Source organism: Scleropages formosus, chromosome 17 (genome assembly GCF_900964775.1).
Source record: "Scleropages formosus chromosome 17, fSclFor1.1, whole genome shotgun sequence".
NCBI lineage: Eukaryota > Metazoa > Chordata > Actinopteri > Osteoglossiformes > Osteoglossidae > Scleropages > Scleropages formosus.
In genome coordinates, this window is record NC_041822.1 from 23,094,773 (window position 1) to 23,121,035 (window position 26,263).

Below are 26,263 nucleotides of genomic sequence, written 5' to 3' on the forward strand. Positions count from 1 at the left end.
GAGTCCAATGCTAACAGCTTTTTTTAACCATCTCCACACTGCTTCCGCCTGGAGATGCATGTTGTGCACATCTCAAAGAGCTACTCTTGAAATCCCTTGAAGGAAAAAACATATATAAAATGTCCAGGGGCCACTACCTACTTCCAAAAGGAGGAAGTTGGGCACAACCCTTGATCTCTCTGCCAGTACTAGATCATGTGGTAACCATTTCTCTTTCTGACTCAAGTGTGATGAGTGGTCAAGCAATGTTGAAAGTAAAATTCTATCTAATCCACTTCCTTCAACACTGAGCTCACTTCCCATACCCATACATAGTTCTTCCTCTATTTTCCCCCCACAAGAGTTACAGATGCTTCCTCAAGCATCCCCACCTGCTTCTCGGACATCTGTGCTTGAATGTCTGTTCACCACCTACAACTCCAAAACGGATCCTTCACCTCCAAGCTGGTCAGTCTTCTCGTCCCAATCCTAGCAGCAATGTTTCATCCAAGTCTGTCATTCTTTCAACCTATTGAACCCACAACCTAATTTTGCAGATACATTAGCAGGATCCACTCTTATCTCGCAAACTCTGCCATCGAACCTCTCCAGCCGATGCAGAACGCTGCCGTACGAGGTGTTTGACCTGCCAAACTGTTCCCATGTATTCCCCCTCTCCTCGTCTCTCTCCACTAGCTTCCTACAGCCATCTGCACCAGATTCAACACTCTGGTTAGAGTTCACAAAACAACAAATCTCCGCTGACAACACCTCATCACTCACTACACCGCAACCGGACAGCCACCCTCCTCCACCTCTGCCTGCTTAGTGGTCTCTTGCACCAAGGTAGCATCTAGCCCCACTAAACCCACCCCATCAGAGAAGACAGATTAAATACTCATCTAGTAGTTATGTTTTATTATGTTCTACTTTCATCAATGCATTACACATTGTGTTGCAACAGGCAATAAATACAGTAAAAACCAAGAAGGAAAGGGAATGGAAAGACCAAGCAGAATGCAGGAGGCCCAAGAGAAGGATACATAGGACAGGGACACAGCTGCTGTAATGGGAACCCAAGGGACAAAGACTCAAAGGGTACACATCAACTGCAGATTGAATAAATTTAAAAAAAAAAAATTTCACTCCAGTTTTGGGATTCATCAAGTCACAAACTCCTGCAGATACTGTACCATAGGCCTTCATCTCTTATAGCAAAAGATCTTTAAATAACTCACAGTAAAGAACGGGCAACCTTCCCCCCCCCCCCTTTTTTTAAGTTTTGGTCAAGTTGGATATTCAGTCAGTCTTCAGAAAATCCCCAGTTGCTCTGTAGACAGGAGAGGGATGAAGCATCCGTCCTGCTGCCTCAGCTTCCTTCACAGTCCATAGCCATAGTTACCAGCACATCCCTGGATAGACCCCACCCACAACATGGTCTGTTACAGTTGGGAATAACCTTTCGCATGTTTAAGACGACACAAACACAAAAAAAAAATAAAAATAAAAAAAAATAAAAATCACACCACATAGAGCAAGTCGAATCCGTTTTGCTAGTGAAACACTGGTTTTTCGGTGACTGCCGATTATTAGGCAAAAATTGTGTTAAGAAACAAGAACACAATGCACGGTAAGCAGTGGGATGTGCCGTTACCACTCAGTAGTACTGTGTGCAGCCCTGGAATGTTAAAAATCACCTTAAAGAAATTTTTTAAAAAAGTTTGGGATTTTAAAATTCCCCCAAAGATGAACTTTTACATTCTTTTACCCATATTCAACCTGAGGTGTATCACTTACTATGCAGCTCCACCCATTAAAAACTCCTTACATGTGTGGAGACCCATTTTGATGCTTTAATATTTTACGATATACAATATACTCAGTGTGATCAAGAAGCACTTATTTTAAAGTGTCTGCAGAGTATGTTAATATTGATAAACACAATGAAGGGAAAGCAGCAGAAGCTCAGCTGAACCAGGCTTTGACCACACGGTTAAGGGCTTCTTGCCGTCAAAGTGGCCCAAAGCCAAAATGGAGGTCCGCACCAAAAAAAAAAAAAAAAAAAAATCCTCTCTGCTCGGTGGTGGTTAGTTCCAGAAAGCTCTCCTGGTAAATTAAGGCAACAAACTGACGCCAGTCGGCAGGTCATTAGAATACGCGTGAGGAGAGGCTGACGGACGACGCTAATCGAGCGCGCCGAGCACACACTGCACATTTGGAGGCATGCGACTGCACTGGAAGCCTAGAATGTAGGTGGCGCTGATGGGCACCGCCACTAAGCCGAGAAGGGAACGTTAGCGTCGCTATATCGGACAAAGCAGACGAAGCTGTGATCCCGACCTGGACAAGATCGGCAGGTCTTGACGGGCCCTCGAGTTACACCTTGATCCTGGGATAAAAATCAAGAATTTAAATAAAGAAGAAAAAAAAAAAAAAAAAAAAATCATCATCAATAATAATAAAAACTCAGAAAACCCAAAGAGCATTTGACCACGTAAACACCTTGAGTGTCCTGGTCATAATTGGTGTTCGTTTTTGCAACTACTGTCAGTTTTTCGGGGTCTTTGCCTTTTGTCAGTCTGTCTGTGAGTGTATGAGTGCGCGAGTGTTTGTGTGCCTGAGTCCATGTATTGCTAGTGCTCATGTGTGACTGTCAGTCCGGGGTGGGACGGGACGGACACACACACACACACACACACACACACACACACACACACACAAAATCCGCGCCTCCTCGTTAGCTCAGCAGCTCCAGGTACGTGACGGGCACTTTGCCCTTCTGGTTGCCCTTCTCCCCGACGAGCCAGTCGGGGTCCATGCCCGGCACAGTGTACACAGTGATGAGCTGGAGAGACAAGCACACAGCAGCATATAAGAGTTGCACCTCAAAACACACATTCAATTTAAACACTTCTTTAGCTGATGATTTTCTCTGAGGCTCCTTACAAACATTTTTTCCCCAATTTTACAGCAGGAAATTTTTTTTTTTACTGGAGCAATTCAGGTAAAAGTACCACGATCAAAGGCATTACAGAGGGAGGTGGGATTCCAATCTGGAACCTCCGAGTACAAAGGGTAGCACCTCTAACCAGTACGCCACCCAGTGCTCCTAGACTTGCCTTGAGCTTCAGGTTAAATGCTTTAAAATATTTAAAATTTTGTCAAGCGTTTCACATTTGTAATTCAGATGAACTTGAGAAAAATATACCAATAGCTCAACGGAAAAATCGGAAAGCCACCTTAACAGAGGAACCCATGAGGCCAACGTCAGATGCTCTTGCCGCAAAACCAATCTTCATTAATATATAGTGCTGCTTGAACGTATGCAACCCCTCTATGGACGGTCATTATTCTTGTATAAATTTATTCATTTTATACGTTTATGATTTACACCCCTGACTACTTACCTACCAAGTGTAATCAGTACAACTTGGGCTTCACATCTTTTCACACCTGCACTACTTGGGTGTTTCTACTACACACACACACGATTTCCTCTAAAGCAACATATGGAATTGGTCGTTACACACCTATTGTGTCACATGAGAAACATTGATTCTCATTAAATAACTTTTGTGGTAAAACTAAGGGACACAAGGACTTTGTGTACCTTGAAGCAGCGCTTTATAATGAATTATAGGACAAGGCAGGGTGATCGCTTGACCTGATCTAAGTAACGTGACGTGGAGAGGGAGATCTACAAGACTGATATTCGGCATCACCTGCTCCAACTCGCACAGAAGCACACGCAGCCCGTACCTCATCGGCCAGTAGGGACAGCTCGCTGGTGTCCGCGGCGTCGTAGTCGTACAGCACCTTGGCTTTACGCGTCCCGGCTGGTGGTGGTTTTACCTCCTCCACCCTCAGCGCGTCGGCACCTGGGGAGCCGGCCGAGGGGGACCCAAAGGAGGTGTTAACGGCAAAGATATTTTGGAATCTGGGGGACAAGAGAGGTAAGGGAAGAGACCAGACAGGATAGATGAGTGTCATTGATCAATACACACTGCGGTTTCATCGCACACAATTTTGAAGCCACAAACAGCAGACAGCTGTACTTACCCATCTCCATTAGAACTGAGAGCACAGGAGGGAGGAGGGAAAATTATGAACATCAGATTGTCAACATGTAGAACACCACCACCAGCGTAAAACTATCACTGACCATTATGTATCAGATGCTTTCCTCCAAACAGAATTACACCGTTAGCTCACTGCAAATATCTTAGTGTACAGACCTATCAATCCATTGAAAGAGGAGAGGAATTTTTACTGTGCCGTTGCAGAAATACTACAGCTGGAGCAGCGATTTGAACCCAGGTCCTCTGATGGCAAGGGGACAGCTCTAACCTGGTGCCCTCAACTAAAAGACCGCAGCATCCACGTGCCAGTAGTTTGGAATTTACACCACTGAACGTGACCATCAGAAGCAGAGCTCCAACCCCGGCACCTCACCTTCCCAGCTCCTTCTGCAAGTCCTCCATGTACTGGTGGCACTGGGCATAGTAGACGGCCTGGGCTTCCACAAACTCATGAAGGCAGCGCAGGTGGTTCACCTGTACAGGTAGACAAGAAGATGCACCGCAAGCTTGTCAAAGTCCACTGAACACCTTTTATTGTTTCTGCTCCTCTTATTTAAATCATAACTAATGCCAGCTGCACAGAGCACAGTTTTACAGTGGAACTAGAGGTGACCCTCAACTTGGGACATGACTCCATTTCGATAACCTCATCCTAAGTCGACTTCATAAGTATTTTAATCTCTCTTATACAGACCATAAAGATACATAAATAACATGAATGTTACAACATATAATAGAGCTTTTTATTTTTTCTCCACTAATTTTCCCCACACTAATCATGTTAAAATATTATTATAATAAACATAATTTGAGAACAATAAGACAGTATTACATTTGCATGCTGCACTATTTTTACTACATTTCAAGATGTACTGTCCACTAGCAGAACTCTTTTCTTAAATAAGACCTATAATAAATAACTTGGAAGGAATCAAAAAGTTTTCCAAAATTTAACAGTCATTAGACATTAAGGTCAAACGCTGGGACTCGAAAATAAGGTTAAAAAGGGACAGAAGTCATAAGTTCCAGGTGGTTGTAAGTTGTCTATGTTGTAACTCAAGGACCTTTACCACTTGTAGTTTATGGACCTTTCTTTAGGGTGCAACAGCTGCCCCAATGGGATTTTCTCCAGGAACATTTTGCTCTCAAGACCGGCTTCACATAAGAGAACAATTGAAAATATTGTCATAACGCAGGGGGAAACGCACACTACTGTCAACACTGCAGAGCCGATAGCGGGTGCGTCAGCACACTAACACGCAGGCAGACGTGACTCACGTGTGTGCTGCCGATTCCCTCCAGCAGCAGCCGTGTAACCTCTCCCTGGCGGTCAAACTCGGTCTGGGCCACACGCAGCTCCTGCTCCGCCTGTAGGGGTCAAGCGAGAAACGGGGGTGGAGTCCACACCTGGACACGTGTTGGACACCCACATTGTAACCAACTGTTTTTTCTTTTATTAAATAAAACATATATACAAGTTTCAGGAAAGAAGAAAAAGCCTGATGATTGGCATATTGTTTCTACAGTGAAAAGAACAAATCCTACAGGGATGATGACAGCTGATAGGAACAGTTTGTGCTTTAGGAGAACAACATGTTCCTCAACTGACACTCTTGCGTATGACACATGCATCTCACAGCAGAAGGTTGGAACTTTAATCACTTGTGCTCTAGATCCTCCATCAGCGCATGAAAATACGTGGGACACTCAATGCTGCCTTTGCCTGAAAAAGTGTAATGAAATACTGAGCAACAGCATATAAATTCTTGACTTATACATAAATTCTTCTTGATACAAGTTTTTGAAGATATAATTTGGGAAGGTGGGTTTTTCCCCCCCTAAAAATTAATATTTTTTTTCTAAAAATGTCTGCCTGTAGCAAAACAAGCTCTTTAACTCATTTCCACAATGTTTTCAGCTGGTTTATGCTGTTCCTGAGTATTGGTGATAAAGCCAAGGAGCAGCTCAGTTATTTATATTAAATTTTAATGTAGCTTAAAATTACAAGCTAAATTTTAAACCTTCTGCTATAACAGAATCTAGCCAATCAAATAAATAAAATGACCATGTATTATTTAGCTTTTATTTATGCTGACCCAGGGGCAAAACTGAGGAATTAAACGAAACAAGTTATGAACAGACTTGCAGAAACAGCTGCATTTCAAAGATAAGAAACCAGTGTACATTGCAGTTTGTCAAAAATGTCATTTCTATTTTAACCAAAAAACAGGAACTAAATTAGAAATTGAACTTGCTTTATTGTGGGGTACCAGGAGGGGAAAAACACTTGTGTCATCCTCCCCTACACCAGAAGGGGCAGCACTGAGTCCAAAAAAAATGGGTTTTTAATTTAAAAAAAAAAAAAAAAAAAAAAAAAAAAAAAAAAAACCCCACACACTGATGGTCAGAAGCACAGTTTACATCTAATCACTACTTCTCAGAAATTCCCAGAAGAAGAAACCCAGCTCACACTAGCCATGCAAAGGCAGAGGGTGTCAGACCGAAAAAGCCGCAGCGAAGCTTATTCTATGTTGACAACCTACTGTGGTCATGCAAAAATCAGAGTTCATTATTTTTTGTGGTCAGAAGACAAATCGAAATATGCAACGAAAGCAGTAGAACAGTCATCCCAGCATGGAGCAGAGAGGAAAACGTGATGCCAGCGACTTGGAAATACTCACTTTGTCCACCTCCTCACTCCAGAGCTGAAAAGCCGCATGATAAGAAAATAAGGAGAAAGACATATTCACACATAAAGACAGTAACAGAGTCAGAGATGACACAGCTCAGCAGCCACCACCCATTTCTTCTCCTACAGAGTCACTCCCAGGGCCGGCTAAGCACAACCAATTTAACAATTCATCAGATTACACACACTCGCCAACATAACAGGCTTGTTTCAAAGTGAAACTCTTAACCATGCAAATCGCTGGGACCCAAATCCGCTGGAACACAGGGGAATGGAGGTGATGCCAACTGCTGATCTTGGCAGGTACTGATTCTTTTATAAGCAGACTGAAGGTTAAAGCTCAGCCATGCCTGATCCACAAGACTGGCAGCTGTACATGGTAGTCAATCAAAAGAATGACAAGCACTAGGTGCAGCCAACAAACACCACCATAACCCCCCCCAACTAAAACAGCTTGAATAACTTGTTCTGAGAGATCTGGTGGCAAACTTGGTATCTTTGGACTTTGGTATTGCTCTCTTGAGTTCTGCACTGCTCAGTCTTTGGTTGTTAAAATGTTGTTCTTTACTTTATTCCTGCATAGAAAAGAGGACTAAAACCTCTCCCAAATCCTACCACTGTACAACTGCCTGGTAATTCCCTCAATCTGGCATGTCCTGCCACATTTGGTACCCGGATCCATGGCTCACCAGGTGGGGACATGGTCCTTTATTGGCTGATGGGCTGCACTCGGTGCTTGTTTTTCCATTAAGCAAATGCTACCAGGTGCAGTTACAATTCTTGTGGACTAGGCATAGCCAGGCTTTACTGTGCCACAGGAACCACCAAGGGGATGAATAAACTTATAGTATCTACAAAGGAGGCCATTGCGGATTGTGAGGAAACCCAAGACACTTCTGCAAAAGTCAAACTTTTAAATAACAAAAAAGGGGACAAAAATACACTGAAACAAACACCCGCAAAAAGACAAGCAAAGTGGACAGAAAAGAGTCCAGAGCAGTGAACTTGTGAAACACTCTGGTTGAGGAGAAGGAGAGGAAAGGAGAGGAAGGGAAGGGCAGCTGGTGGAAAAATAAAGATAGAGATAACCTCATGGTCCCCCAGGGGTCAGCTCAACAGCAGCATGACCCCGTTCCTGGGTGGGCTAACAGATCAACGCACGGCCGATTCCTTGCACCATCACCGAAAGCAACCTACTCAGCAGAGGCCAGTTCATACCATCGTGCACAATTTAACGGTGCCGCTTTATTGAATACGAGCCCTTTACAGGCAGTCCCCGGATTACGAACGACTTCCGTTCCTAAGACGGTCTTTAAATTGAATTTGTACGCAAGTCGGATAATTGTATATTGCATTCGGGACAGAGCCTTTTACATGCTCCATTATTTTTGCTTTGTCCTTTAAAATTGTCCCAATAGTTGAGCGACTGTAGCCAAACGCTTTTCCAGTGTTCGCTGGCTTTTCACCTTTTTCCCCCCAATCGCTTTACTGTTTTCACTTTAGTTTCAGTTGTGATCGTTTTCCTTTGCTTAGATGCATCACATTTACACTTTGGTGCCATGGTTAGGAAGTTTTTAAAAAAATTTTTAAAAAAAAGCCAAATACAGCAACACGAGACACTTAACAGCAATGTGGTCCAACTGAAAAGAACGAAGTCTGTCCTACCTCGGGATCACGAGCCAACGAACCGCTGTAGAGGCGCAATGTTTTGATGTGCGTCGCAAAGTAGCGCCGATTGTTATTACAAAACATTGTACGTAACTCGAATTTTTAATATAGGAGGCTTTATAGGGAGTGGTTCGTAACTACGGGTTGTACGCAAGTCGGACGTTCGTAACTCGGGGACTGCCTGTACTGTGTAGAGACTGATGAACAACATTCTTTAGTGGAATCTCCAGTACCAGCAAAGTATCACAAGGAACAGCTCAGCAAGCTTGCTGCTATTCCTGGAACCAGCGGTGAAGAAAACAGACCTGGTTTCCTCCGTCATTCCCATTTTCTGACGGTGAGGGCTTGATGCTAATGATGCTGAAACTGCATCAGTACGAGCCCCCCAGCGGAGACGATCATCGGCTGTGACTTGGCCCAAACTAAGACCTCTTGTTCTTTAAAGCTCTGTATTAAATGTTTGTGAAGGAGTTTCCAACGTGTCAACATGTGAAATTCTTTGCATGTGAGAAAGCAGCTGGCTACTGAAGTGACCTTATGTTAACATTCGTAATATAAATAAGCAGAGGGGATAAAGTGGAAGGAATTCCAGTGAACTTTCCCACCCAAATTCCACTTCACTGAGTGATGGGGACAAAGCTGCTGCTGCTGCTTCTTTTAGGCAGAGGTTGAAGGGTGGGGTGATGTGATCATCATAGAGGAAAAAGCAATGCAACAAGGTGCCCCGGGGGGGCACTTTCATGCTTGTTATATCACCCAGTTTTAAGGAAATGATTCTGCCCAAAACCCCAAACAAAACGCCATCGGTGACCTTCATAGATAACTCGGCCTGCTAGCAGCATTTGGTGGAAGGGTTTCAAAGATTAAAGGTGCGAACTCGAAGAAGTCCAGCTCTGTAAGCGTTGTGTGATTGGATTACCGCGGGAAAGCTGGGGGGTAGACAGAGCGAGAGAAAGAAAAATCGTTGCCGTTTGGGCGTACGACATGGGCTCCTTACCGCGGCAGCGCTGGCAGACAGAACATAATTACGGGGTCTAGTCTCCTGAAAATCAGGCGTAGCCTACAGAGGGGGAAGAACAGAGTTTAATTACAAAAAAAGGCATCAGAGCACATCCACAGAGAAAAGGGTCAAATAACAATGGGACACGCAACACAACAGTAACTCGGAAAGGGGGGGAAAAATTGGGCAGCCAGCACCTTGTGACTTTTTCCCCACATATACTGTTGTCAACAGGTCAATGAGGGAGTGATGCATCATGGGAGTTTTATTCAACTCATTTACTCGGTGAATGGGAGTGCTGGCTGTAAGCAACGCTGAGTGAGTAAATCACATCAAGAGGTCATGTGCTTCACAGTGTCCGAGAAGCCAAGAAATGGCAACACAATGTCACCAGCCTCCAACCTGACCAAATCTGTGAAAAATTTCAGTCCCGCTGTATAAAGCAGGTCTTTTCTGTAGAATAAACACTCCACGGGGTAAAATTTCACTAAGAGCACAGAGTCATGGTAAACTAGTGTTTAGGGCACTGGTTGGTCAAAATCCTGAATGTGGCCAATCACAGCCAGAGTTGAGATAAACACCACTGATTGGCCACGCTCAGGATTTTGACCAATCACAGCCAGAACTGAGATATCCAGCAACACACAGACTTGCTGATTGGGTGGCTGGAGAAGGACTCCTCCTCTCATGTCACATCTGAAACTACCATGAAGAACTTGTGCATCCATCCCTCACCATTACCAGACGTTGGCTTTCAGTTTGTCCCTTTTCTCACGTGGAGTCAATAATCATAGCAGGACTCTTCTTTATTTGCATTTTATAAGCTTACACACTGACAGGCATCCCATACAGATGACAAAAGCAACAGCTCAGGGCTCAGGTCCGGTGTGGATCCCAACATGGTGGGATGTACTGAAGGCATGGTTGTGTGGGCACTCCCTGACATCTGGAGATGTTCCATCTCAAGACAGCTCCACTCTCACCAGGCAGGCAAAGAAAACCACTCGGAGGAGGATGCATGCATAAATAATCACCCAGCATACTGTGGGCTTCCTCAAAGCAGCACAACGGGCATCGAGGCAGGGGCCGAAGCACTAACACTAACCCGTTTCGCTCGACCCCATCCCCCCAAGCCTATTCTGACCTGCTCTTGTTTTACACGGCAGCTGATCATCTACCCCCTCATGTCCATCTGAAATAAATCAATACTTCAGTGCTCTGTGACATGAGGGCTCTATCGTCACTGCTTTGAGGTAAGCTGGGTAAATCACACACCGAAATGAAGATACAATCACTGCATTTGTGGGTCTTCACACAGTCGTTTGCATTGAGGGTATTAAGGTCAGGTTGAACTGTGCTTCACACAAAGGGGAGCGACCCCCGCAAGGTGGTCTGCGGTCCTGCACCTCCACTGAGAGTAGACGAGCACCTGTGGGTACCAGCTGCTCGAACCCACCGCCATCAGCTCCTGTCGTGCCTCCATCTGGTACTGCTGCTCCCTCTAGATTAGCAGAGGAAGGGACCAAACCTGACCTTAAAACCTCACACAGAAGGAGAAAAATGAGCGAGAACGCCGAAGAGCGAACGGTTGCTCCTCGGTGTGGGATGCAGCACGTTGGAACATCACCTTGACGGAACCACGTTGCAACGGAGCAAACGTGAGACACGTCACAGATTCTGATGCTCGAAGCATCAACTACAGGAAACATCTGCAAACCCCACATGGGCTCCTCTGGGGAGGTGAGAGGGAGGAGTCAAACATCATAAATGGATGCAGGAAAGACATGACGACATCATGTCTTTGGGTGCCAACCACCTATGTAAGAGCCCCTTTGGAACCCATGGGAGCCTGAGGGTTTCTCCAGGTTCCCTGGAATTCCAAGATGTTCTCCAATGATCATCTTCAATGGCAACAATAAACTTACAAATTCAAGCCCCAAAACATTTGTTGTTAAATATTTTCTCCCCCCACTCCTTGCTTCTTACCAGAGGGGCACTTGCCAGAGAAGAGGCGCAGAATGAGTAGAGTATGATTTCATAACCAATCAAAGGCAAGCACTGAAAATAATAAAGCAGAATGAAAATGTGAACACAAGAAAGGAAACAGACGTGCCAATACTCACTTCTCCCTCACACTGCGCAAGTCACAACAGAGAAACGTGTTAGTGAACCTCCTTTGGGGAAGTGGGGGGCTGCGGTGAATAGGTCGTCTATGCTGGACACTGACCATTAACAGGGTAAACTGTCCGTCGTTTCATTTCACCACACTTCTACTCTCTCATACCCTCTGAGGCAACCGGTTAAACCAATACCTGCGACTCCACAGGATGCTCCACTCATGATGCCCTTCCCCATCAGTCAATCATCTCTCCTAGACGGAAAGCATCTACTCCGAACCCAAACCAAGGAATCAAAAATAATTTCTCATATTTTAAATCGTACAGCTTTTCTCAATCTCACCTTCCTTCTTATCGTGATCTCCCAGAATCCATAGCAGCCCTCTAATACAGCCCCATCACAGCCAAATGGGACACATGGTGCTTCAAGGAGGCAGGTATCAGGACTCAAAGTACCATTCGGGAGAGGAAGAGGAGGACGACGACTCTGGCTCACCGCAGCTTTGGCTTCTGCTGCCTTTGCCTTTTTCAAGCGAGTCTTGCAGGCATCCAGATCCAGCCGGCGGTTCTCCAGCAGGCGGCGCTCTTTCTGTTCCGGGACAGAGGAGTGTGCAAATTGGATGGAAAGCAGGGGAGACACAGGAGTTCGATCCCAAGGCCAGGGGTCTACACAACTCACAGAGATGGTCCTCCAGTCGCCTTCCAGGAAGTTGCGCAGCGGACCGAGGAAGGCGACCGAAGCCGTCTGCATGAACTCGCGCTCGGCCCCGCCCAGTCGTCTCTGGCATTCGCCCACCTTTATCAGGGTACTTCCTGTGGGAAGCAGACATGATGGACACGAGCGGGTCAAAAACCAAGGCTGGAGGAGAAAGTGAGAGCGCGGGGGATGAATGAAAGGGAGCCGGTCAGGACATCATCTAGACGCAACACCATCCCTCAAACATGTATTTCTTGCAGGTGCTCTGGTTTCTTCCCACAGTCCAAGGTCATGTGTTTCAGGTGAAGTGGTGACTCAAAATTGTCGTTTGTATATGTGTGTGTTGCACTGATCTGCTGTAAAGGTGGCCAAGTGATTGTAGCGTATTCGTCACAGACATAAATGTCATTTAATTAGAATGAATTATTGTGCATCACAGGAGAAAAGCATCTGCCTAATGAATGAATTTAAAAGTAATGCATTATATAGCTAAAAAATGCAGTATAAAACTTAATAGAATTACTTTAAAAACCTTCTAAACATTACAGTGATCAAGAGGGTGAGGACAAGGTTCTGGCTTTGCGAAAAAGGAAGTGGATGTAAAGGGAGGGATTTTGATGAAAGGCAGGCAGGGGGGAGGCTCTCGCTTGATATTGGAAAGGGATTCAGTAGCCCTGAGGGACAGAGGGAGCTCATTCCACCGCAATGGAGCAGGAAATAAGAACTTGAAATTGTCCAATAAAGACACACACACACACACACACACACACACACACACACACACACACACACACAGATAAATGGGAATTTCAGTTTAAAAAACCCTTGAAATGTGTAGAAAGTTGAGGGGGGAGATGAATTCGACAGCTGTCCAAGCAGCACAGCTGCACATGACTCTGGGAGCAGGAATGAGGCGAAGGGTCAGACAACAGCGTCAAGTGATCACAGCAGCGAACGAGGAAGCGCCCTCATCAGTTACTGTATTTCCGGAGCATCGCTGACGGATGACCGAGTATCGCCGAGTACAGCGCAGCAAAACACTGTACATTCCTTCCCCGAATGTCCCTCATTTGCAGTTGGAAACACTAACCCTCCCACACACGTTACTCTAATTAAGGCCACGGGTCTTCATTTTCATCTTTGCGAGGGGAAAAAGAAGTTCAACTGCGTACGTCAGTTTGGTGGATGCAGTGAAGTGGAACAGGAAGCAAGAACCAAATCAAAGATAAACGTGAAAGAGGTCGACGGGAGGGGATTCCCTGCGACACTCCACATGCGGCGTGCACTTCTGAAGGGTTTCTTTGCCAAGAAGACAGCGGAGCAGTTACAGCCATCTGCATGTAGTCAGAAGGTCATGGGTTTCAACTCCACTCCTGTTATTAGATCCAAGGTGCTTACCCAGAATTAACGCAGTAAGAATATTCACCCTGCCATATACATAGGTCTACAACCGCTTGTCCCGAGCGGGGTCGTGGCGAGCCGGAGCCTAGCCCGGCAACACAGGGCACAAGGCTGAGGAGGGAGGGGAGGGGAGGGGACGCACCCAGGATGGGCCACCGGCCCACCGCAAGGCACCCCAAGCGGGACTCGAACCCCAGACTCACCACAGAGCAGGCCCCGGTCAAACCCGCTGAGCCACCACCCCCAAAGGTTGAATAGTTTATCTGGCAACTGCTCAGCCAGTTGAGACAACGGTCACCAGAGGGCAGGGCTTTGTGGCACCGGGGGTGGGGTTACAGACCTCCGATCAGCGATTCGCTCCTAGACGTTCAGTTGCGTTTCTTTACCAAAAGTCACAGTATTGCACCTCGCCGAAAGAGGATTTCCTCCACGACCGAATGACCCGACTCCGCACCCTCTGCCGAAACCAACACGTTTTGGAGACGGACTCCAATCCGCCCGTCGCTCACCGTACGGCGTTCCGGGTCCAAAGTCTGTGGCCGCCTCGAGCATGTACTGTCCCAGTAGCTCTCCATTGGTGGCGCGTGATGGGATCTTCCTGTCGAGCTTCTCGTAGAGGAACTCCTCGATCCGGGCACCTGGTGGCAAGAGCAGGTTGGCTTACAGCCACAGACACACAGACACAGCTAGGCAACTGCTGCCAGCTGGCTTCTAAAGGGACCCCGTGCTGGCCTGTACCGGACACCAGTCTCTATGGAAACAGGAAATAAAAGGTCACAGTCAGTCCACACGCGGGGATTTACATTCTCGAACGGAGCGGTGCCGGACGAAAGCCTTTCGGGGACAAAGGAGACAAAAGGGCCTCTCGTTACTATTCGCACACCAACGTCCGTCCGAGCGAAGCCGATTGCAGCCGCTACAGGCTGTCGGTAAAGGTTGCCGAGTCGCACCTCTGCCGTCTCGCACCTTTTCCCCGGTCGGCCAACGTGCTCCCTTGCGCATTCTCGACCTGACATCACCGTCAAAGGTGTAAACTAGAATACGAGCAATAAAATGAGCCACATTCAGCTTCAGAAAGGGTTTTATAACGTCTGCAGACCGTTGGGATTCAGAACCTTTAAATCGGGTCTTTTGAGTGCAGCATTACGAACCTCCGCAACTGTTTACTTTGCCAGTTGGATTGTCACTGCTAAGGGGTTTTAATTGACTTTATGCACAACCCAGGGTCAAATCATCATACAAAGAGACAAAACACCGACAAAAAGCAAATAAGTCCACATAGATAGAGCGAGGGCTCAGGGTCAAACGGTTACAATTTATCACAGGTGTCATTGTGCAGCACTTTCTAGTAACTTCGAGATGGGTGTCCGGGCGTTCCGGAACGCAACAAAATTGTCATGGAAATAAAATGTCAATTTTCTAAGGGGCTGAAAATTGTATTGGACACAGCTGGGGCCGAACCGGTTGTGATTAGTTAAGGAGGTAATTAGTGAGCTAAACTGATTCAAGTTAAGGGGGAAATTACTTTGTCCACACCAAGGAAATGAGAAAGCCAGTCCCCAGATTACAAACAACTTTCGTTCCTAAGTCTGTTAAATTGGATTTGCACATAAATCAGAACAGTTTGTGTCCAACATCAGTCAAAGGTTTGTCTTGGTATATAGTATATCTTTCTATGCATAGAAAACGTTAAAGAAACACTTTCGGATACACTAAAACATCTTTAATACAATAATACAGTAGTAATAATAATAATAATAATAATAATAATAATAATAATAATAATAATAATAATACAATAAGTATGTGTAGATAGAAAAAAATTTAAATGTTGCTTCCCCAGTGTTTGTTGGCATTTAATTTTTTTCCAATCACTTTATAATTTCCATTTTAGTTTCAATCATGATCTTTTTCCTTTTCTTTGATGCATCACATTTACACTTTGGTGCCATGGTAATGAGGGTAAAAGCAAAAAAATTAAAGCCAAATACAGTAACATGAGACACTTAACAGCAACATGGTCTGACTGAAAAGGAGGAAGTCTTTGTCCTCCCTTGGGCTCATGAGCTGATAAACCGCTGTAGACGCACAATGTTGTCATGTGCGTCGCAAAGTAGCGCCTGCTCGTTATTACAAACCATTGTATTTAATGCAAATTTTTAATATAATGGGCTTTACGGGGAGGGGGTTTGTAACTAGGGGTTGTATGCAAGTCAAACGTTTGTAACCCGGGGACTGTCTGTACTGGGGCTTTTTTCCTGATGTCACATGTACGAGAAAAACAAGGATCAACAAAAAGGTAATAAATTAATAAGCCAAAGAGTAAATCAGCAGATACAGTCACATTAAGGCGAATCGCAAATGGCCATCCTGGAACACGTTTCCTTTCTGCTGACCCCCTCCCGCATCAGTACCCCCCATCGTCGTACTGCAATCGCATCTGGTATTCCACAGAGCGTAGCGCTTCCACTGCAGTGTTGGAGGAAGGTCCTCCTTAGCTGCACAAGGCTGTGAATTTCATAGCAGCAAGTGTTTGCAACCGATTTAATGCCCAACTGACCCACTGCAACAAAGGTAAAATACAGCTTAAAGAAGAACTAAAATACCAGTGCCCCCCCCCTTATGAGAGGGTGCCATTGCACTGACTTTGCCGTAAGTCGAAAGCCCTCTTTTTACAGTATTACATTAATCATAATGATTCATAAACAATAAACCTGCATGATTATTACACTGTATAATAGGGCTTTATTATATTTTTCACTAATTTCACACATTACTCATGTTAATACTAATGGAGAATGATAACGAATAGCACAATAACTATAAAGTATAGTATATATTAATGAATAGCAAACTCCCTTTTTCACTTATTAGCCACTTTTAACAGGAACTAACTTGATAGGAATTACAAATGTAAAGTGTTGTAAATAATTCAATTCATACGCTTTGCTGCAGAAATATTAATAGGTTTCATGACGGACTGCTGCGGCAGAACCCACTGCAGGTGTTGCGTAACATACAGTAAGACACGGTATAAACGCTGTATTATCTTTCTAAAGTCTGAATTCTGAAACACAACCTGGTCCCAAGGGTTCTGGATAAGGGGTTGCGGACCTGTACGACGTAAGACCTCATTGACAGGCAATGAGATCGATTCCTACCCGGGGGGGGGGGGGGGGGGGGGGGGGGGGGGGAATTAAATCCGGTTTGCACTGCTGAAGACGACAAGACATTGAAGACTGAAAGTGAAAGGAAAGACTGGTATGAATGTAGAGCTGCTGTAGAATAAGATTACTGATGACTGACATTACCCATCAGAAAGCAGGTGGGATAAGACCCTCACAGCATATGAAGTGGGACCAGCAGAGACCGGGATTCTGTATCCAGGCCCAAAGATTGTAGGGGGTTACGAAGGTGAACCTCAAGTGAGCGGGTGGTACAGAAGGTAAAATAGGGTGCTCACTCGGATTGGGCTGCAGAAGGACTTCGGTCTGTCGGAAGATCTTCTCCGTCCAGTTCTTCGTGGTGTCGGCGCGAGCGAGGAGGTTCTCGAAGTGGGCATCCAACTCCGTCTTCTCTGCCTGTCCCAACTTCTCCTCCGTGAACTACAGTGACGGTAAAACATTGAACTTTGACCAAACGAAACAAGATACGGAAAGTGGGGCTAAATTTTGTTATGTGCCACATGAACACTTTCTCCAGGTTACTGAAATTCTCATGCCCTGAAGGAGTCAAACGTCACAGTACATCAACTGAACACAATAACTAACAGCAAGGCTCACTGACATCAAGACAGCTTTCAGATCTTCTGACTCCAATGCAGTCATGTAGTTGGCACTAGAGTAACATCATCAGCTGCTTCCCATTGCTTTCCTGTCTGACGTTCACTTCGTTTCCACACTTTTGTGCAGCGGCAGTGCAAGAATGACTGCCAAGCCTCGTCCCTCCTCCACAATTCACCCCTAACTGTTTTTTTTTTCCCCCTCTACTCAGTGAGAACAGTTGATTAAAATAAACTGTAAAATGTACTGTAAATTGCTTTTTGCACTTAACCATAATTACTGAAAGTTTGTAGCCATCTATTGAGAATAAGAAAATTTGTTTCTTAAACATACCACTTAAAAATATATCCAGTAATCTCATCATCAAGTGACTGATAATTAGGTAATCAGCAGCTCCTAATTACCAATTACAGCATTTTACAGTGTTTCAATGATATTTGGGTAAATTGTTTTGAGGTTTTTTTTCCCCAGACAGGCTGGGAATGCCTTATTTTTAAAATAATATGAAACAGGTTTTCAGAATCTGATATTTTGGTATCTGGACTCTTTTCAGGAATGGATTAATTTATTAAATCAAGGGATTTTTTTTATATAATGGAACATAGATGCAAAGCTAGTGTGATGGATGTAACGCCGTAAAATAAATATACAAAATGGTCCTTATAGGTGGAAAATGCTGACCAGCTCAAGGAGAGTCAGTCCTTGGATGCTGTTTACCAAACAAGGTGAAGAACAGCAGTTATTTTGCACAAGAAACACACAGAAAGCAGACACCTTGAGGCATGCGTGCAGCGAGCTCCCGTTTCCCCATTTCAACGGTATCCACCTGCGTCAAAACGTGCAGCAACGGTAGCCGTCCGTGTCGGGTTTCAGGTCCGAAGGGTAAACAAAGGAGATGGAAATCCTACAGGTCTTCGTTACCGCAAGGCTGCAGCCATACTGTGTTCACAACAGTTCCAGATAGAACATCTACGTTCATCACATGGAGAATAGAGAACACGTTGCAGCACTGTGCACGGTGGCACAGCGAGTAGCGCTGCTGTCTCACAGCACCTGGGTGGTGGGAGAGGAAATGGGTTCGACCCCCACTCAGTCTGTTTAGAGTTTTCATGCTCTCCCCGTGCCTGCATGGGTTTCCTCTGGGTGCTCTGGTTTCCTCCCACACTCCAAAGACATGCTGTTCAGGTTCCCCCGTAGTGTGTGAGTGACAGAGAGAGAGTGTGTGTTCCACTGATGTATGGATGAGTGACCCAGTGTAAGTAGTGCATCTAGCAGTGTAAATCACCACAGTGAATAAGGTGTGTGAGCTCATAACACTACATAGAGTTCGTTGGAAGTTGCTTTGGAGAAAAAAAGTGTCTGATAAACAAATAAATGTAAATGTAATGCAACCAACACGGTTAAATATGAGCCCTTACCGAGCTCTCACGGCAAGTCAAGGTGAAAAACGACAACCTTTGGTACACGATTCAGCTAAAGGAAAGTCTAGCATGTGGGGTCAATGGAGCAGATCTTTTTCGCACCCAAAAAGTTTCTGTGCAGCTCACCCACGGGAGGGCACTTTCCACGTGCTAAAGGGAACCACATTCACGACACACAGAATGTAGCAACGGTCCATCAGCCCAGCATCGTGACACGGGTCAGTACAAGAGACATCGAGAATGTGACTTTCATTTGCATGTCACAAAAACAAGCTTCTGCTCCAACTGCCTCCAGATATAATCGTATAATTATTATTACATAATTGTATTACACAGTTACATCCAGATCTCAGGACAAAATCATCGATCTGAATTCTGGGCAAACAGCATCGATCGCCGCAGTTGTTTTAACGTTGGTCAACAGCATCAGCAGGAAGAATAGTCCAAAAAAGTGCACACAAAAATCCGTCACACCAACGTATTTCTGGAGAGAGAGAGAGAGAGAGAGAGAGAGAGAGAGAGAGAGAGAGAGAGAGAGAGAGAGAGAGAGAGAACTTCCTGCCCTCAGTTACATCATTCTGAAAAACAAGTAAACGGAAGATGATTAGTAATCATTATTTAAACATCCTCTTCGTCCACGGCAACTTCCAGCAATAGGTTTGCATACTAAGTCACATATCTGCCCCTGTGGCACAGCTGGGACATTTTTACTCCATCAGTTCAGAGTAAGTACTTTGACCATGATTCCCACAGCAGGAGTAGGGATTTGAACCCAACTTGTTTCCCAAGTGCAAAGTGAGGGCTCAAACCACAATGCCACCTGTTGCCCCCAAGAGTGAATGCATAGGTTTCAAACCAGGCCCTCTTGGTTCCAACCCCAGGGGGTAACCACTGCTCCATGGTTACCATGGCAACTCAAAAACAGCATCCATCTAATGCAATAATTAGTAGACCAGTGACATGTAGATCAGTGTGAAACTTGTAAAGATCCATTAAAATAATATACCTGCAGAGAGCTCCTCTTCCAGTTTTTCCAATTTACCATACTTTATACCTTCCCCACACACACACACACACACACACACACACATTCATTCATGCATGATGAAAAACAAGTCTAAGATGATACGCCCAATTAAATTCATAATTAAAATTAACAGGCCCTTTATTCTTTTCGCTTCATTAAGCGATGGATGGCAACAGTTCTGCAGGAAGAAACGCCAAAACTGACGGCGATCTTCTCCACCGGAGCACTCGCCCTCCGATAAATATGTACCGTACACTTTCCGTGGCTCCACCCCTCCAACACACATTCAATCACTGCTCTGCAGTTCCTAAATAACACATGATGGCAGGTCCTGCACAGCACCCATGTAATTAACTGGCACCTAAACATAATCGCAGCTTCTCATAACAACCACGTTACTAGGTGTACAGGGATGGTTAAATGCTCAAAGTAGTCTCCATAACCACCTGCAGAAAACCTGAACATGACAACATCCCAGCATTCTGTATTTTAGATCCTACAGGCTGCCTGAACTGTAGTGGTTAAGGATCTGTTCCTGTGACCAGAGATCCCACATGTATCCAGCTACAGTACCCTTGAGTGGGCTTCGGAGACTAACCAGACCCCCAGGTGTCTGGATTCAATGGTCTTTATCCTTTATCAACTCCCTGGCTGGATGAGGAGAGGTTGAGAAGGAAATCTGGAGGGTCTTGGTGTCTGATCCTTCTCCGACTCGCTCCCTTCTCGCTGTCAGATGCTTAAACAGAGGAGTCATGGCAACTAGGAGTTTACTAAAATAAACTAGGTGTCTGCGTTAAGCTGTAATGGTAACCAGGTGTGAATGTGCATGATGTTCCATACATGGTAATGAGTTGCGCTCCACAGGGGGATCTTCATGTGTTCCGTACATGTGTACTGCCACTTTTGTCCAGAATGATTTATGAAGTGCTGCCAAGCACTTGTTGGTGTCTGTGGTACCACACTGTAGCTGTGAAAGTGTGCCTCCTTGGGGTAATAGCGCTAGCAAGGCTGTGCTTTTCGGGAAAGGGATACAGACACCTTGAAGTGCACGTGCAAAAGGACACCGGTAATTAAAGAGCAGGTGTTCCATCGATGGAAAGCATGATGGAGGCGGGCAAAAGTCAGCTGGAGTCTCTGCCTCATCAACAACGGAGAAAAGGTAGGATAATGGTCGTCAAGGTGATGACAACCACATAGGACAGCCACTCGCATGGTTTTCATGGTAAAGGAGTGGTTGAACGTTCCGTCCTTCTACGCGTCTTAGGACTGCAAACATCTGGAGAAGATACAAATTGCACATGCTGGACTCGAACCCGCGTTACCCACCGCGCCACCATGTTGCGAGTGCAACGGAGACGTGCACAAGCCAAGTCACTCGGAGAAGACGTGTTGAAGTCTCAGTCTCAGCCTCACAATAGATATGGTCATAAAGTCCACTTAAGACAGCGATTACAATATGTGCCCTTTAAGACTCATCTCCACGATGGAGGTGAACGTGGGCCAACCCGAGTCTTACGGGGAACTTGTTGAGGTCTCTGCCGTAACTGGCTGCTTGTAGAGTCACTCTTACTCAGCATTTTGGAAGCTGGTCAGGTTCTCTCAAAACCACCCCTAAAGTGGCAGGACAAGAAAGAAGCCATCAAGCACACTGTGAAGAACAGCAGTGTCCCTTGGGTTCACGAGCAGCAGAAACACAGTAATGTTGTTAGAGGCGTGGTAATTTTATTACCCGAGGACTGAAAGCACTCAGCTTGAACATTATGGAGACAACCGATGAGATCAAAGCCCAGGCCTCTCAACTCCACCGATTCCGACTTCACTTTAACCATTCCTAGTTCTGCTCTACATGGTGTCCGCAGGTCCATCGAGGAAAATCCTACTGCTTCACCTTCACCGGACAAATCTATGTTCAGAAACGGTTCCGTTTCTCCCCGTAGGTCCCAACACAGCACCCGAGTGGTTTCTGACACCCTGCACCAGCCACCTGGCCCAGTTTCATCACAAAGTCATCTGCAGAAGCACCATGTGGGCAACGGAATGACAACCGAGGTCTGAAAACAAACAGCGTCTGCCAGCAATCTCTTCCCACATGTCCTGCCAAGACTGGACCGGGCACAGGAAGGGAAGTGATCCTTCTCCAAACACCAGGGAGCTTCTGGGTATTACTGTACATCCCCCACCCTACTGGTCCTCAACCTGCGAGTAGTTCCCTTACCGCTGAACATGTATAAGAAGAATTCTTCCACTTTTTGTCGGAGTCAACTTAGAAACAGCGCAGCATCACGGGACTAGTGCGACATTGCCAAATTATTCATCATTTAACTTCTGGGAAACCAACTAAAAAAAAAAAACAAGAAGCTACAAAAAAGGCACAGGTCAAGTTTGCTGACAGGGTTGGACTGACAGCACATGTTTGTTTTCCTTTCCATTTGGCAACATCTCACCTGCAGCCCTGGGAAAGACGTCATTTCACAATGACCTCGGGCCGAGAGACCGAGGGCTCCAACCCAGCAAGGATACGGACGGACAGAGCAGGAAAGCCCCCTACTGAGAGAGCAGGGCACACAGATGAACACAGAACTGCAGTGTACAGTGCCCCCCCTTCCATTACTTCTCTTCCCTCTCCATCACCGGGGGCTACAGTGGCCTCCAGCTGCCGCAACAAAACACGTGAGCAGAATATTAAACACAGATGGGCCTTTATTTATGACGAGGCTCTATTCCAATGACCCAGTCGCAAGTCGACTTTGTCGTGACTCTAAAACCCCCTTATACTGTATTATATGACCCATAAGGATGTAAACCGTGTGTATGAATATGTTGTATAACGGGACTTTGTCACATTTTTTGAGAGTGTTCTCTCTCTCTCTCTCTCTAAGCAGGGTCACGGTGAACCGGAGCCAAACCCGGCAGCGCAAGGCTGGAGGGCGAGGGGACACATCCAGGATGGGACGCCAGTCCGTCGCAAGGCACCCCAAGCGGGACTCAAACCCCAGACCCACCGGAGAGCAGGACCCGGTCAAACCCGCTGCACCACTGTGCCTAATACTAATATAGAATAATAAATACAACACAAAACACAGTTTTGCAATGGCCGTCTCAGTTTCCGCACTTGAACCCTGTCCAAAGCCAGCAGTGTGAATCAGAGAGGGTCACTCTCTCACACTCACACACACACACACACACACACACACACACGATCTGGAAACAGCTTGCATGGAAGTGTTGCCCGAGACCCCTCCGCAAGGCGTGCCTCAACCTTCACAGCAACAGGAAGAGCGCTGCTATCCTCTCCAGATGGGCTTCACCAAGTATTAACGATAGAGGTTAATAATTATGAAACATGCTTTACAGCAAGGAAGGGGGGGGATGTTCTCAAAACATTTCCTGCTTAAAAAAAATGACTGTGGTAAAACAAAATTATATAGCTTTTCCACATGGTTGAGCCCAAAATATGACTTGCTTTATGCTTTCATGAAGGGTGCCCATACTTCATGAGTTGAATTCATGTAGAAATCCTGGGGGGGGAAGAAAAATTACAACACGCAAATAGTTGCTTGACATGTACGGGATGTGCGACACTGAACTCCCACACTATCCCGCCCGCCTGCCCGGTGGAAACGGCTCCATTGTGCATTGTGCGTAAAATTCTCAGGCAGCTGGACTGGAGCGACAAGGCACCGCCGTCATTGATCCGGCTTGTCGAAAATCCACACGGGAAAGAGAAACGCTCCATTTTCGGGAGTTTGGCACAGCTGCCGTAGAGTAGGATCTCAAGGAGGTCCTGGATCAAATGGTGCAGGCATATTGGCGATCGTTTCTCACGTTTTTAACCCACACTGTGATCGAAAGGCATCATGAGTCTGCTGGTTTTCATGTAAGCCTTTTGTGCAATTTTTAAAAAAAAAAAAGGGGGGGGGGGGGGGGGGGGGGGGGGGGGGAATTAGGATCAATAGGAAACTGCAGTCCAGTTTAATTAAATGACGATTTTCACGGTGCTACAATGGAAAGTCACACGCAAGTCAGGCACATTGAACCCGTCTGCCCGGCTCTTTCCGGAAACATCCCGACTTTTCATTACGCTTTGTTTCCATTTTCAAGCTATCGCCACCCGTTCAGTTCTTTTCCCCAGTTTTTACCGCAGCGGTTGATCTGATGCCTCGGGGCAGTTCCTGGGTCCAGTTACAGATCGCATCACAGAAGGCAAAGGGCTTCTCCAGATTTTTCTCGCTCACCAACTCAGTCATTTCATCTTATCTCTTAGGGCCACGGTGATGGAGAGCCAGTCACAGAGCGCATGGCCTAAGGACAGGTGTGCTGCGGGCGGGTCCAATCGCAGCGAGCAGGGTCTGTCAATTAGCACCTTTCATAAAGGGCCATACAGAATTTCTGTGTGTCCCCCATGAACAGACAACACTGAATGGCGATGTCCTCGTTGCGCATGTCCTCGTGTAAAACAGCAGATCAAGTTTTCCGTCAGCCGCTGGAGGGCCTTGTGACAGTGTACATCAACTGTAGCAACGTCACTTCACTACAGTGACAAAAATCAGAGTACATCCAGAACCAGGGTAAAGCTGTGTCCATAGGACTGAGCTCATGTAAAGTCAGAAAGACAAAGATCACCGCAAACTGTCTTTGCAAAACCTCAGGAGAGTCTGACACAAGGTTACCAGGGGTCAAGGACTCCGAACCAGGAACGGAACCGGCACGGTGGCACAGCGAGCAGCGCTGCCGTCTCACGGCACCTGGGTGGCGTGAGAGAATGTGGGTTCGATCCCTGCTCAGTCTGTGTGGAGTTTGCATGTTCTCCGGGTGCTCTGGTTGCCTCTCACAGTCCAAAGTCACATTGTTCAGGTTCACCCAAAGTGTGTGTGTGTTTCACTGACGCATGGATGAGTGACCCAGTGGAAGGAGTATCTAGCAGTGCAAGTCACTGCGATGACTAAGGTGTGTGGACTCATAACACTACATAGAGTTCATTGGAAGTGGCTTTGGAGAAAAGTGTCTACTGAATAAATAAATGTAAATAATGTCTTAAAGACCGAAACGCAAGAAAACCACATGGACATGTTTTCCAGTCCCTGAAAGGGCTGCGATCGTCCGTCAGTCAGTCGAGCGTTTCAGGAAAAACCTGATCATGATTATGTGCGCTGAAAAACGAAGGAATTTCGCCGTCTGTCTTTGCGCGAACTGTTTTAAATATCGTTCCATCCATCAAATTCCATCCGACTTCAGTCACCGTCGCACCTTCAGAAACATATTATTATATGAACGCGCATAAGACACGTTTGCGAGGAAAACACGCGCGGAAATTTTCCACTGATCATGACATATCTGATATACATGATGATGATGATATTAAGCGCTTAACGTCTCCTGTAAAAGCCTTAAGGGCAAATAAAAACCAGCTTGGAGGTTTTTTTTTTCCCCAGTGCAGTGGAATGTATGTCAACAGAGCTCGAGTAACGCCACACACACACACACACACACACACACACACACACACACACACACACCACCATCTTGCTCGCTTGCAGTTCACTGAGTCAGTGTGTGGATGACAAGATAAACGATATAGTTTGAGTGATTATAAAGAAACAAGTTGGAAAATAGCGGCGAAGACTCACTCGACTGAGCGAAGGACGCGACGCGGCTACAATGTTTCCTGTCACAACAAGAAGACGATCAGTGAAGAAGTGCGGATACAGAGTAACAGAAAAGACTAAGAGCTGCTGCTCACTCGCTCGCTCACATAGTCGGTTACCGAACTAACTCTGTACGTGGGGCCCTCGCAGCACCGCCCCCATTCATCATCACTCATCACTCATGATTCACAGAAGTCATCACCGTCGTCACGACTCCGCCGCGTCCTGCTGCGCGGCTCCGGAGCGGCGACCGCCCCCGCGTCTGTCTGTCCGTCCGTCCGTCCGTCCTACGGACCTACCTGCACGGCGCGGGTGAAAAACACTCCGGCGTCCGAGGCGAGCTTCTTCACGCTGAAATCCATCCTGGCAGCAAGTCCGGGCTGGATCCCCGCGGCATCGGCGTGCTGCTCGGGTCGCTCGGGTGCTTCGAGTACTTCGAGTACTTCGGGTGCCGAGCGCCTCCGCCAGCTGACCGTCAGTGACACGGGCGCTTCCAGCGGGGCTACGTAAAGTGCACAACCCGCGCCGTCTTTCGGAGGTCGATTAATCATCCTTGGTTTAAAGGGGAGTAGTGCGTTCGATGTTGCTTAATCAGTCTGCGTTTAAAGGGGAGTTGTTCCGAAATGTATTAATTGTGTGTAAAGGATGCGGGGGCCTTTCGAACTTGATTAATCAACCTGGATTTAAAGGGGAGTGTATCGAACGCCCTCTCTACTGTATGTTTGGCCCTGGTAATGGGAGAGAAGCAGCATATTAGC

The 26,263-nt window shown here is 46.1% G+C and overlaps 1 protein-coding gene across 5 annotated transcripts; it reads right to left on the minus strand.

Annotated features, from left to right (window-relative positions):
- Positions 1-882: 882 nt before the first annotated feature.
- On the minus strand, positions 883-26,088 carry sh3glb2a (SH3-domain GRB2-like endophilin B2a). Of its 5 annotated transcripts, none has more exons than XM_018731677.2 (13): positions 25,805-26,088; positions 17,094-17,235; positions 14,140-14,268; positions 12,212-12,345; positions 12,029-12,121; positions 11,402-11,473; positions 9,413-9,475; positions 6,740-6,763; positions 5,337-5,426; positions 4,432-4,532; positions 4,039-4,053; positions 3,739-3,916; positions 883-2,824 (listed from the first exon to the last, which is right to left on the minus strand). In XM_018731677.2, exons 1-13 carry the CDS (start codon positions 26,054-26,056, stop codon positions 2,717-2,719), a joined length of 1,401 nt encoding a protein of 466 aa, XP_018587193.1. In that variant the 5' UTR covers positions 26,057-26,088; the 3' UTR covers positions 883-2,716. The 5 variants fall into 5 exon arrangements, with proteins under 5 accessions (XP_018587193.1, XP_018587197.1, XP_018587195.1 ...); XM_018731681.2 differs by lacking the exon at positions 25,805-26,088 and adding an exon at positions 25,488-25,620; XM_018731679.2 differs by lacking the exon at positions 11,402-11,473.
- Between the last annotated feature and the right edge of the window lie 175 nt (positions 26,089-26,263).